This window comes from Phalacrocorax aristotelis, chromosome 2, assembly GCF_949628215.1.
Source record: "Phalacrocorax aristotelis chromosome 2, bGulAri2.1, whole genome shotgun sequence".
NCBI classification, from domain to species: Eukaryota; Metazoa; Chordata; class Aves; order Suliformes; family Phalacrocoracidae; genus Phalacrocorax; species Phalacrocorax aristotelis.
Genome location: NC_134277.1, coordinates 18,901,205 through 18,915,753, shown reverse-complemented (window position 1 = coordinate 18,915,753; position 14,549 = coordinate 18,901,205). Strand labels below are relative to the sequence as shown.

The window sequence follows — 14,549 nt, the reverse complement described above, 5'->3', positions numbered from 1 at the left end:
TTTGTGGAAGGGTGGATCAATTCTATGTTTATTACTATGGTAATTTTGGACCCAGTCCTTCAGTTGTGTGAGTTACTGTAGACAAGCTAAAGTTAAGGAGCTATGAAAATTTACCATCAACAGAGCAATGAGAAAAATTACTTTTTCCAAGTTACTCAGAGACTTAGAGATACCCAGAAGTATATAAAGGAATTTTCAAAAATGCCTGAGTGTGCTTTACTAAAATCTTACCAAAACTGGAATCAGTGGGAGGGAATATACTAGTTTGCCAGCTTCCTATCTCCATCGTCGATCAGCTGTGCAATTTTAGAAAGTTCACCAGTCGGATGGGTGTTCTTAGGACGTTTGCCCTGTGTTTATGAAATATAGATGACTCCCCAGAAAGTTTAATACTGATTAAGTTTAGTGGATAGAGCCCTTATCCCACGGTAAGTTGCCAGAATTGTCATCCAAAAACCAACTAGAGTGGATTAGGTCCCTTATGAAGGCATTACTTTTCTACTATCTCCCATGATTATTTTCAGCTTTGCTTGCTCAGGAAAACATGCACATTACTACGTATTCACTATTAGTATTACTAAATGTCTCCATGGTGTCACCACCATAGTACAATGTCTGAATTTCATGTTGTTTGCTGTCCCAGGGCCAATTCAGTGACCTGGAACCCTCACAAGATGATGGGTGTCCCGCTGCAGTGTTCAGCCCTGCTAGTAAGAGAAGAGGTATGTCCTAATATACTCACTTCTCTGAGCTTTTCTGACATTTTGCTTCTGAAAATACTGGATATTTTCTTCATAACTGTGTCATAGCTAATATTTGCTAATGTGATGAGGATTATAAAAGAAAATGAGAAGTAGACCTCTAGTTACGTGCTCAGGCTGTGACTGCAAAAGGAATTAAAGCAGCTGTCTAGCAGAAATGATAGATCCAATTAATGGCAATGTCTCTACAGAGCTTTGTGGCTTTCCATGCAAAATGTCCATAGTTAAGTTGTGGGTGCACAGCTGTGTAACCCCACTAGTTTCTGTGTAGTATAAAACTAACTGTAGTCAAACTCTAATCCTTTTAGGATGAATGGGATGGTATACATGCAGCATGACATTTGGTCCAAAATCTGGCCATCATTACACTTTCTAGAGTTTTATGATAGATATTTCAGCCCAGCTCTCATCCATATATCCACTTTGGGGCACAAGGAAATAAATAGGAAAGACTAAGTTCACTTGGAATAAAAAGTAGACATTTCATTTAGTACTAGAATTTGAATTACCCTTCAGGCCTGTAATTTTCATATAACCAGCAGTTACTGGAACAGCTGCTGTACAGCCACCACTTACTAGACCAGCTATCAAAAAGCTGGTTGCTGCTTCGCTAACAGCTGTACAACAGATTGTATACAAAGCGATTTGCACTTAGGAAGAGAGAAGCTGGCTTCTACTTGCCCTCTGGGTCAGTCCCCCAAGACAAATCCGGCCTGGTTGAAGTCAATACCATCCTTGACCTCTAGTGAGAACAGGTGGCTCAGATTAGGAGAAAGTAAATTTGTTTTCCTTCTCATTTTACTATCTCAGTTTTGAGTTACACATAAAGATTAAACTTGATGATAAACAGCCATGTTTTGATTCTTCTTGGACTGGAAATTGCAGTTTTAGGCAACAGCCGTAAGATATACCCTAAACTTCGTTGAGGACTTAACTAGAGCCAGAACATGACTGTCTGCATTTCACTTAAAAAGCTGAAAAGGAAACCTCATGCTTTCATGAGCCAGTTTTCTTCACCTTGTTGGCTTCTGGCCCTCCCACAAAGCTGCCTCTCAAAATGGTATCTTGCAACCCAGAAATAGCTCTAGCTGGCTTTTTGAAGGCCATATGCTCTTCTGTCTGTTCAAAGCTTTCTGTACCACTTAAGCATCCAATCTGCAGCTGAGGGATCTGCAGAAAAGAACTGTGCCTACAAAGAAAACAATGAAAAATAGAATTTTAGAGACCAAAGCAGTTAGAAAAGTGGTGTGATTTTAGTTAAATTAGTCATGAAATTGGCTTGGTCTGACTCAACCAGAAAAAAAAGCCTTCCAAGGAAAGAAGGAAAAGGAACCAGAACAAGAAATAAAAAGCAAGATCCAAAAATGAATTTATGCATAATGATGATAGGAAGCACAATGTCCAGCTTTTTTATTTTAAAAATGCCTTGGCTCTGGGAGCAGATTACACGTTGCTGGCTCAGGTACCAAGTCATCCTGGGCACCGAATGGGATATGGAAAACTTGGTCAACTGAGCAACCAAGTCTGGTTTTGTCCTTATTTTTGTTTTAATCTTCCTTTTTCACTTGGACACATATTCCACTGCATTAGGGTGTTTGTCATTTTTTGCCCAAAGCAACCCTCAAAACAGTAGTCACATTTGTGCCAACATCACTTTTTTGTGTCTTTGTTTCTGTAAGGGATTGATGCAGAGTTGCAATCAAATGCATGCTTCCTACCTCTTTCAACAAGACAAGCACTACGACCTGTCTTATGACACGGGAGACAAGGCTTTGCAGTGTGGACGGCATGTTGATGTCTTCAAGCTATGGCTGATGTGGAGGGCAAAGGTAGGCCTGCCTGCAGTATATTTGTTTCTGTTAAAATAATGCACACCAGATACAGGGTTTTTTTCTGTAATCATCATTGTAGAGAATATCTGACCTGAATTTCCCATATATAACATGAAAGAAATAACATTATTATTTTCTGGGGTTTTTATACTTTTAACAATTAGCTTCAAAGCAGCACACATGATTTTGAAACTTGAACTCTATGGCTTTGCATAGCATTTGTTTTGTGTAACTGTAGGCGTCTTACAGCATAAACCGTATACTTAAGAATGTTGTTATGAAGATTTCTGGAAATAAAAAGATGTTTTAATGACATTCAGAAATTAAACATGGCAAATCAGGACTGGAATACCTGTTTTCATTGCATGCAGCAGATATGAAGTCATCTTTTGAAGTAGAGGAAAACTCATCAAAATCTGTTCTCTGGGAAATCTGAAAACACCGTCTCTAATGATTAATTCATCTGTATTTGTAGAATGTTGCTAAATAAGTTCTTCCATCTATTTATTCCATCTACTATGTCAGTTTGCCTCAGGTTTGCTCAGGGGAGATGACATCACTGTTTTTATTTCCAGAAAACCTTAAAGATCCTCATGTGCTTCATTAAAACTCTGAAAACAATTCTGAGACAGACATCAAATGTAGCTGGAGGTGTGGGAGTCTGTAAAGGAGGATGCAAGTTTCTGCAGTCACAATAGCTGTTTTGCTAACTGGGATCTCCAGAGCAGCAGGCAATTTTAGCCACATGTCTTTAACTCCAAGCCGTTCTCCCAGGGCTCTACCCTGTTTTGAAACCTCTGTACACAGAAGGAAAATGACAGGGGCCTTCAAGTCAGTTCTGCACTGCCAGAACAGATACAGCAGGGACATGCATCCATTACTCAGAGACATTTCTTCTTCTAAACCCCATTTTTTCAACATGCCTTGTGCTGCTTTTTCTCTTCTCACACTCCACTTATAATATTAACATTACAAAATAGGATGTGTGTTTCTTAAACAGTTTATATATTCCAGCTGTTTATTCCCCTTCCTCCCTCATAAAGCTGGATCCTTTGTTTATGGCATCACAGCTGGTGATTGCAGGAACAATTATGATGTCACAGAGAGAGGATTATGACTTCTGCCAGAGAAGAAAAAGCAGGAGTTGCTGCAGCTCTCAGAAACACAGCTTCTGAGTTTAAATGGTGTCAATTAAAACAGAAGAGAGAAAAACACTACAGAGGCAGGGCAGCATCTAAACAAAATGTGCATTTTTGCAGGCATCAGGCTGGGCTCTAAAAGCGTTATCTGCCCATTCTGTGTTTACTAAAAAAGAAAATTATTCTTGTAAAAGCCCCCAGAACGTCACATCTGGAAAATTAAAATCCCCTATTCTCAAAATAGCAGAGACTCCCCATGTCTGGAACTCACCACCTTCTAGAGACGCCCCTCTGTGCCAGCCCAGGCTGTCCAAAACTGTACTCAGCCTCTCTGCAAAATCTACCAATTTAGGGCACCCTTCATCAGAGGTGTCAGCAATATTTTGTTGACAACCAAGCTAGTACCTGGTGCTTATTTTGCAGAGGTGGCTATGAGGGAGTCAGTGGCAAGAGCTGGAGACAAATGAGCTCTGCCTAGCAAAGTGTCCTTCATCTCATAGAATCAGATCCTTAATCTGTCTCACAGTGTCTTCTGAGAGGTGACTTGGGCTGGTGCTTTGGCGAAGTGCTGCATGGTCTTTTTGCTGTTTCAGTTCACAGACCAGATAGTCACGTAACTTTTTTTCTCCCTCTGTCTCTAAAGGGAACCACAGGATTTGAAGCACAAATTGATAAGTGCTTGGAACTTGCAGAATACCTATACAACAAAATAAAGAACAGAGAAGGGTATGAAATGGTATTTGATGGAAAGGTAGGTACTGCAACTTCTTTCTCCCAGCTGGTCAACAGCACTCACCTTAGTCACCATTGGGATACTACCAACAGGTCAAGCCAAACAACAGCAGTGACAGAAAGCAGTGTCCCTTGTAACAAAACCTGTTGTTGTGCCAGTATCTCTCTTCCTCGTAGGATCCAGGGACAAGGGAGACGAGGCAACTGTGTGTAAGATTTCAGTTTGCTCAGCTTCACCCCACTGAAACTGAACACTCCCACTGAAACTAAACACTGGCATCTCAGGCTAACACAGCACACACACAATTAGAACCAGCTCTTTAAGTTACAAAAACAAGTTGCAGTTTCCTAATAGCGGGAAATACAGTGCCCCACACAACTCTGAAAGGCCAGTTGTACAAAGCACTTCCGTTAGCATCCGCAGGTGAGCAGTCACAGGGGACCTCAGGTGACCCAGGGCTGTCTGCACTGCAGTCCCTGCTGCAATGCCGTGCACTACAGCAAAGTAGGGGCTGGTGTTGCTCAGGAGCCCGGCTGGCTCATGTGGCAGCAGTGACACCACCGTGTGAGGTGCAAGTATCTCTAGGCATGTTGCTTCTGTTGAGGGAGTCTAGCTGAGACAGGATCCCTGGGTGCCAGGTGCTCAGGTGGAGCACAGTGCCCAGAGCAAGGTAGTGCAGCCTGGGTTGTGTGACTGTACCTCTGAACTGCACCAGACTGTCCTATGTTTGGCCAGATCTTTGTGGGCAACCCTCTCCAGCTCTGGTGGCCTGGTAGAGACCTCTGTTACAAAGTTGACTGGTGTTTTGCCTGTAAAAGGGAAAAAAAAGATCTCATTTTAGCTTTTTTCCTCCTACTTGTGATGGTTTTTGCTCTCTGTACTTGCCCTGGAAGGTTTTGTCTCTCAGAACATTGCTCCCTGACAGTGATCACTTAGTGCATGCCTAGGTGATCTGCAACACAAGGATAAACGTCACCAGGTTTCTTCAGAGATCACAGGCTCATACCCGCATGCCACTACGTGATGTATTTCCTGCACCTTGCACATCATCAATGAATTTGGTCCACTGGGTCTGATGATGAGTAAAGTAACCAGCAGCAATAGGAGTTGCTGTAACTCACACATTGAGCATCCATCAGAGGAATGTAGCAAGGCAGGCAACTGTTGGGAGATTGCAAAAAGACACAAAATGTCAACTGGTTCTTACTTTACCCCTTTCTGCTTGATGCTCCCATATAAGTTGAACCAGCTAAGATGCTGTGGGGTATCCATATTAATACGGCAGCTAGCTGAATCAGACTGAGAATAAATTTCATTCAATGTCAAAAAATCTTAGACGATCTTACATACCACCTGTGACTCCTGTTTACAGAACCAGATTTTATATTATTCTGTCACGTAATAAAAGTAAATGACGTGGTCCTCACCTCTGAATTTTCTGTGACAGACTCTTGCCTTAGCCACACAATCCCTTCAGCCTCTGGAGGAGACAGCACCTACAAAATATAGATGCCTCTCAGTATGGGATAAATATATTTGCCTAGCTGGATGACGTGTTTCTGCATCTGACACCCTGGGAATAAATTGTCTAAGATTATCTTTTCTGCATTAATAATGATGATGACTCTCAGTGGACCATAATAATGAGAACCATTGACTACTGTCAAAATGTGATGTATGAGAGGGAGGAAAGGCATGAACTTAATTGCAACTGAGATATTATGAGCATTTCTTACGGTGTAAACCATTATTCTGTGTTTAGCCTCAGCACACAAACGTCTGCTTCTGGTATATACCTCCCAGCTTGCGCAGTATGGAAGACAACGAAGAAAGAATGAGCCGCCTTATGAAGGTAAGCGGCATCCTGTAGTGAACAGTGAAATCCCTGCAAGCAGACAGTCCTCGCAATGATCTCCCAGGGCACAGGGTAAAGTCACCTCACAACATTCTGGCAAATGACACCTCCATGGTCATTTTACTGCAGGCTAGGCTGGCACCACCTTACTCTGGTCTCCAAGCCTGGTAATCCCTGGGTTTGCCTGGTCTCTAGAGTACTAATCTGAACTCTGTGTATATTTACTGGAGTTGCTGTAGACTGCAGTTGCTACACCCAACATACTCTGGTACATGAAAAGAAGATGGAAAATTATTATAACGATATGTTTTGAGCGCTACAAAAAACAGATTATGCGTGACTGTCAGCAACACTGAGAAAGCAGGGGGCGAAAATCCGCCAGTGATTTTTAAGAACAGGACAAAGAACCCAATGTCTTCTCAAAAAGCCATTTATTCCTTAATAGAGGTTAACTTTTTTATCAGTATTGGATGTAATTTCATTTTAACTGCTTCCTGTAGCTTTTCATCTTTTTTAAAGGAAGAAAACATATTCTGTGTTTTGTTATTAGAATAATAATGGTTAGGATGATGGTAATAATGAAAATAATTAAAATAGTGATAATCATTTTAATGATGATGATAATAATAATCATGATCATCATCTCCTGCTTTTTGTTACATTGCAGGTGGCCCCAGTGATAAAAGCCAGGATGATGGAGTATGGAACAACCATGGTGAGCTATCAGCCCCTGGGAGACAAAGTGAACTTCTTCCGGATGGTCATCTCGAACCCTGCAGCAACTCACCAAGACATTGATTTCCTGATTGATGAAATAGAACGCCTGGGACAAGATTTATAATAATCAGGTGTGAAAGTCTATTCCTGGACCTCTAAGTAGACAATTACGTTGTCACAAACTGTGCGAATGTATTTGTAGTTTGTTCCAAAGTAAATCTATTTCTATATTGTGGCGTTGGAGTAGAGTACAGTTTAAAATCAAGAAACATGGCTCCTTTAAAGTCCTTTCCTGAGTTTTAGAATACCTCCTTAATAATTAGCTGCACAAAAAGCTGCATTGAACAAATGAGGAAGAACGGAAGATACTTAAAATTTTATCCCCAATTTTAACACAGCGACTACTTTAAATTAAAAGCGATCAGACTGAATTATGCCAAATTTGCCCAAAATGATGACAAAATCAAGTTGAGGGAAGTAGGAGGGGGTGGTGAGAAGCAGAGTATACAAGGTGTATGTTTAAAACTGAAAGTATTTTGCCTTTTTCGTATTATTAGAACAGAATTTCTAATTTACCTGTAGCAGCATTTCAAATGTATCTAAATAGGTATAGTTTTACAAAAGGAAATATATATATTAAAAAAATCCTATTTTGTAAACTATATATTTTTATTTCATATGGGTTATAAAACTGCAAGGACAGAAGCTGAAAATTAACTAGGATTCTTTTTCTTTTGATGGAGGTGCCTCAAATATTTATGACTGCTTATTTTAAAATATAAGCCCACATATTACATTCTTAAGAGGTACCAGTACCTCATTTCTCCATGTCATGTGGATTGTACATCTCCGGGGTTGATGACTGAAAAACCTCAAGAGTACTGCAGCTCTTGAAACCACTTAATAAGATCAATTACAGTACAACAATAGGATGCCATTATTCCTAATTGTTTCCCACTTGGCCGAACTAAGCAGACGCACAATCAATCTACAGTGCTAACCAAGACTGAAATAAGGTTGTATTTGGATGGTTTCTGTGTTCTGTGGTAAAAAAGCCTATCAAAAAAAAAAAAAAGTCACATGTTCGAATAAATGCTTATCTCGTAACCATTTCTGCTATGAGCAGTCTGAAACTACATTGAAAATCAAAATTGACTGAAATTCTTACTAAGGCAATAGTGTGAAACCTCACAGCTACATTAAGGGATAAACACTTCTTACAGATGTACAGGTCTGCAAGACAAGGCCTAAATTAAATGTGACTGTAACTTGAGTGACAGGAATGGGGTCTAATTAACAAACTGCTTTGTCAAAGGTTTCTCCCAGTGCTGGACTCCATCCTTGTCTGCAGCAGAAAAAATTGACATAAGGCTACATCTGCCTAAAACAGCCCATGCAGAGCCTCACAGCCTTTAGAGACCATGGACACAGCCTTGCAAAATTAATGTGCTGCCATAATTCCTTAACATTAGAGGTGACTCTGGCATGGAAACTGAAATTTATGCTCTTTCCCCCCAACATCTGGAAGTGTTGGAAAGAGTTCTGCATCTCGGGCCTGTCTACTTATAACCCTACTAGAGTTTTGGTTTTAACTTTGCCTAAATGGCCAACTTGTGTTTGTAAAGCAATATTGTTTTGCTGTCTCTAAAATACTTGAAGGGAAAAAAAAAAAGAAGTGCAATGTGGTTTTAATTAATTTCATCTAAAATAGATAAATGGAGTATTGATTCAATGTAATATCATGAGGACATGAAGTAAGAGGAAATAAATTGTGTCTGTAATTGTGTTGCCTTTATTATATTGATAGTACTGTTTTGTCACCTCAGATTGAGGCTGTGCACTTTAGATTTGAACTGTACGATGTTGCAAATCAACATGTGTTGCTGTATAAGCTTGTACAATATATTATTGATATGTCATTATTTGTGTGGTAGTAGTATTGACTCTTGATATTGTAAGAACTGAATTCACACCAGTCCCTCTACTATATTTTTGCTTGGTATTAGCCTCTCCTCATCAGCTTTTGGGCAGACCTCTCACCTCACCTCAGTGGATTTCCGTTGCTACCTGTGATGCATATAGTGTTGCAAGTCAAGCTATAGAGGAAAACCAATTCTATCAGGAAGGACTTCAATGTGACCTTTGCTAAACATGTCAAAATCAGCAGACTAGTCACTGAAATACTGAATAGAGCAGCAAATTATATTCTTTTTTCTTGCTGGGAAAAAGGCAAGCAAAGAGCGTAAGAAGTAAAATAGTACAGGGACAATGTTGAAGGTGATCAGTAGCCTGGTTACATCTTGCATGTGCAATTCTGTTTTAAAGTGCTAAGTGCAATGCTAAGTGCAGACGACGTATTTATTAGCTGTATGTGCCAATCCAAGATTTACATTCAGTGTTCCAAGAGAACCATAATTTTTTTTTTCCACATTACTGTACTTATTGCAGCCAGGAAAGAGCAGCATAGCAACCTGTTCTTGTGTTTGACCAAAGTATCTTATCTGTGGTGTCGCTCTAAATCCAAATAAAAGTGTAAAACGTGACTCTGGGTCTTTTCATTAGCGGCACCGATGGGCACTCTGAGCATTTATCACTTGTGCCATTTCAGAGCAAGGCCCCAATAAAGAGAATGTTTAATTGTAACTTTCTGTGTCTCCTGCTGGATTTTTTCGTTCTCTTAATTATTGTAACATAAAAATCCCAATTCCATCACCAGATCCTTTTTGAGGTGATACTCAGCACCAGCACACAAGTGTAAATCTGCCATCTGGCATTCCTTTACCTTACCTTTACAAGAAAGATTTAGTTCCTCCATTCTCCTCAGACAGGCTCAACAATTTTTTATGTTTTGTTTTGTCTTTTTATTCCACGAGCACTTATACCCAAATTAACCGTAGACTCTAATCAGCCTCCAGCACAGCAGTGAAAGCAGTCAGGGCACTTTCCAGGACAACAGAGACAACAATTTTAAAAGGCCATGAAATAAAAAACAACTGATACAAAAATTAGGATTTTAATCCTCATGCCTCCCCTGGCCCAGGGCCTCATTCTTCCAAAATCTGCCACCTGCCTGCTCTGGTTTCTATCCACCCTCTGAAGTGCTGCCCAGCCTGATGTCAGCAGCAAAGAAAACAATTGCCATGAAAGCAGCACCAGTCAGAAAGCGTCTCCCGAAATGAGATTTTCTGTATCATTTCCTAAGTCTGCAGCAGAATTTGAGATGAATGCCGATGCAAAGTATGGGGGCAGAGCCCAGCTAGGAGCTCTGTAGGGAAATAAATACAAAGACTGAGAAGATGTGGTGATAAGATACCATCCTTACCTCCACAAAGCTCTTCGTTTGGCACTGGGAGAGGGAGCACTGGGTTTGTATTTTTGAGTACTAGTCCCACAGAAGTGCATGAAGCTTGGGCTTTGCTGTAAACCAGTTGCACCCTGAGCTGCATGGAGTCTCCCTGAGAGATGGGGGACTAGAACGGATTTGCCTGACCATGTTAAGCACAGAGCCCTGGCTGTGCTCAGGGAAGGTAGAATAAAATTGCCGAGCGTGAAGGAATGCAGGCGGCAGCCTAAGCACCCACTCTTTACAAAGGCTGGTTCCTTTGGTGTTGTCCTGTGAGAAAAGCTCTGGCTTGCTATTTCTCTGTTCCTTACCATAAAACCCACAAAAGAGCACTCTAGAAGAGGAGAGGACCTGTTTCCTTGCGGCAGCGTACCAGCACAGCAATCCCATGTCTGCAGCTGGCAGGTTCCCGTGCTGCCATGCAGTAATATAAAGCTCCTAGGAGCTGTTGCCTGTTGCCCCCACAGGACACTTCTGTCTTTCCCCATTTCCCCACTGTGCTGCTTCTGCTTCTCTGCACCAGTCCCCTGCTCCACCTTTTTATGTCTCTCTCTTCCCTCTGGCCCTTTTCTCACAACATGTATGTGAGCATCCTAACCATCTTCATAACTTTATGGGACTTTTTTTTTTTTAAGATATTAAGGTTCCCTTGAATTGCAGCCTAGAAATTCAATTAAAACTCCACTACAATGAGACTGGGATCCTCAATGCAAGAAGTGGCTGTTCTTTATCCTGGAGTGGTTCTGGTCCAAGCTAACTGCATGAGAGGCACAGTATCAATGGGTGACCCCATCCTGGAGCCAGTCTGCAGCAAAAAGAGGCAGAGCGCCAAGGAAAAGCCCTGCAGGGAGGCCTCAAAACCTGCCTGGAGCCATCCTAATTGACTCACGTTCACAGTCCACTGACTGTGTTTAGTGCTCTTGATAAAGTGTTTTGTAGTTCATTTCTTAAACCTGGGTTTAATAGAATATGGCTTAGTAAAGCTTAGATAAACCATGTTCTGTGAAGCACAGACTAGCTGAACAAGCAAACCTAACAGTGCTTGTTATATGACCTCATGCAGCTTTGACATACTGGCACATGATATCCTCTTGGGTTTATTCTGTGGTGCATAATTTCATCCAGAGAGACACTTTTTCCACTACTGAAAATATCTCTTCTTCCCTGAATGGATGCTGTGTCAGGAAATCAACAAAGTGCAAAACTGCATGTCAACAAAATACAGCAGAATATTTTACTGATGATGCCTATGTGCTATGAGGAACTGGGAAAAAAATTGACCCATTAAAACAGCTATTCCCATCCAGTGCCAGCAGAACTGCAGACTGAGAACTGTGTCTGCACCAAAAGCCACATCTCAAATTATAGCAATACTGTGGGGTTTTTCTGTGGTTCTGTGGTTGACTATTATTACTGGGGGAAGGGGGGGGGGGCACAAACACTGGTGCATGATTTTGAAGTCCACAGCTATAAAGAACAGCAAGACAATATGTAAAAGAGATTTCTTGACATGATGTTTGCCACAGTACTCAATAGCTACTGGGAGGGGGCTAATGCAGAAACAGCAGTGTAGGTGGGGTCTCCTGCAGCTCTTGCAAATCCTCGGCCCTGGAGCCATGCTGTTCAGAGGGCAGGAGAGGCTGAGGGACAAATGAGAGGCAAGAAAAAGCCCAGCTGGCCTGATAACACAAGATGGACCACCCAAGGACACGGCTGATAAGGTGGTTGGGTCTCAACATTTTTGGCTACTTGTGAATGCTGCTTACTCTTCTGCACATGGGCTCCAGGAGGGACCCAGAGAGAGAAGCCTTCACCTACCCAAAACACCACAGCTCCAAGGAAGGTAAGTTTAAATATCAAGTTAGTTGCATTAAACTCATGTTCCAGCATGGCTAAGGAAGGAACAAAGCAAGACAGAGCTCAAGGAAATGTAAATCTTTTATCTGACTTAGCCAGGCTCACTGCCAAGTAGAAAATCATTCTAGGTAGAAAGCCACAGGATACTGTCTTTAATGTGCTAATGTCTTAGACTTACAGTGTCTGAACTATCATCTTTCTACCTGAGCAGCCTTACTAAAGGGAGTACTTCAGCCGTTAAGGGAAAGGCAAGTACTGCAGCTGGAGGAATTACAGACCTGACTTTGCTCTTCACTGAGAAGACAGAATGGCTGCAGGTCGTGGCACTGTTCATTACAGCAGTGAAGGATGCAAGTTATAGATTTTATACTGGAGAAGAAATTGGGTCTGAGATTAGAGTCAGAGGAAAAGGAACGCATACCTCTTTTTGTATTATAAAAAAAGCCAATGTATGTTGCTGCTGAAATTTTTGCATTACCAAGAAAGATGAAAAAAATCTGTTCTATAAATTCACATTGCATGGACAAAACAAAGGCTATTTTCTCAGGTCATTGAAAAGTCACAGGTCAAGAAAGGATGGAAACCTCCCACTACTCTGCACCGCTGTTCCTGTGCATGTTCTCACTCCAGCTGATGCCTGGTGCCAAGTCTTCCAAAGACATTCAGATACCTAACTTCCATGAAGTGAACCCAGATTGCTTAATCCCAGTCCTCTAGGCTACTCACTTTTAGCCTGTGACCCATAAACCCCTGTGGAAAATTTCCCAGAGGTCTGTGACTGGTAACTGGGAAGAACAAGTTCATGTATTGCTCTGCAGTATGTGACATTTCTAAAGGGGTCCTCACCTTCCATAGAAAGATTTTAGAAGCTAATGAGTCAAAAGAGCTTGAAAACCACACAACTAGGCAACATTTCTTTCTAAAACACTTCATTTTGCATTACAGGTAACACAGCCTAGTGTACTAATAGCATCTGACCTGCAATGACCACTACAATCATACAAGATTTTAATTATATAGCAGCCAACAGATATGCTCTGCACAACAAACATTAAACTAATATGCTGGACAGGGAGTATAAGAGTAAGTATACATAATTTGCCCCATTGCCCTAGATTCTTTTATTATTTTATATAATCCTGTATCAGTAAATTTGCATTTTCCCATACTTCTGCAATGCCTACATGATGGACTTCTATTTTTCTACCCATCCTCCTCTGTCCTGGTAATGAAAGCGGTCTGGAAGAAAGAACAGATGTTTGGGACTTGATGTAAACATGCTTTTGCTGCTCTGAGAAACTAAAAGGAAATGGCTTGTTTTAAAATAGCTGCAGACTGCAGCTTTTTAAAGACAGTCTGTAAAGAGCAATGAGGCAGTGTGGTTGAGGACTGCACACATGCTGGGACTGACCAGCAAAGCTCCCCAGGTGCTCCTGTGCTGAGGGGCAATGCCCACTATGGGAAGCAACTCCACAACAGTCCCTGCCAAACAATTTACCCTGCTAAAGCTAATCCAACTAATTTCCCTATTCAGATGAATCACTGCTGTTGGTATTACATTGGCAAACAGCTGATGCCCAAGCCTCATAGCAGTAAAAGCTATAACAGTGTCTGCTCAAGATCTGAAAGCATGGAAGAGACTTGGTACACAGAGCTTGTCTCAGGTCTTTGTCTCACATGATGATTTTTCTCTTTCACCAGTCTTTCCTTCTGATCAGGAGAGTCTGTGGAAATAAAATATGAAGGTTTCAGGCAATTCTCTGTTTGGATTAATCTTTCAGTGACCTTACCATGACTTTAATTCAGAGCTGCTCTGTTTGCTTTCACCAGTTGCCAGACGCATGACTTCCACCAGCATGTTTGATAAATCCTCTTGGCTGCAGAAAGGTCAAAGAAACCAGGGCAGCACCTCTGCACAGTGCCTGTGAAGAGGATTCCCAGAGACTGGGCCAATAAAGCTGTCCTTCCTGGGGGAGCTGGGATAGTACACTTTCCTTCTGCAGCAGACACTGAGGTCCCACCTGGGAGCAGAACAGATCTAGGTGAGTTATGATTCACCTACAACAGATTTATTTCCACATACCTTCCCCATCCCTTATTCTATGGCTATGGCTCCTGCACCAACAGTTTGGGCAGCTACTCCAGACCAGCCTATCTATATTAAATTTGGGAGATTAAGCATGTATTAACTGGGATACTAATGAGACTTGGAGAGGATGATATTAATAAAATGCAGAGTGCCTTAAGAAAGCTCTTACTACTCAACGAGATTCATGACAGTTCTGAACAGACACTTCAATAGAAATTTTTAG

General features: G+C 41.4%; 1 protein-coding gene across 3 annotated transcripts in view; it reads left to right on the top strand.

The window, feature by feature from the left end:
* The window catches only part of GAD2 (glutamate decarboxylase 2), a 41,912-nt gene extending 32,332 nt beyond the window's left edge, over nucleotides 1–9,580 (top strand). For all 3 annotated transcript variants that reach the window (XM_075082617.1, XM_075082618.1, XM_075082619.1), the window contains 5 exons: nucleotides 644–722; nucleotides 2,441–2,590; nucleotides 4,376–4,483; nucleotides 6,228–6,317; nucleotides 6,988–9,580. In XM_075082617.1, the coding sequence (XP_074938718.1) occupies nucleotides 644–722; nucleotides 2,441–2,590; nucleotides 4,376–4,483; nucleotides 6,228–6,317; nucleotides 6,988–7,161 (601 nt within the window). In that variant the 3' untranslated portion in view covers nucleotides 7,162–9,580. The remainder of the gene's footprint in view (nucleotides 1–643; nucleotides 723–2,440; nucleotides 2,591–4,375; nucleotides 4,484–6,227; nucleotides 6,318–6,987) is intronic.
* Nucleotides 9,581–14,549: the final 4,969 nt, after the last annotated feature.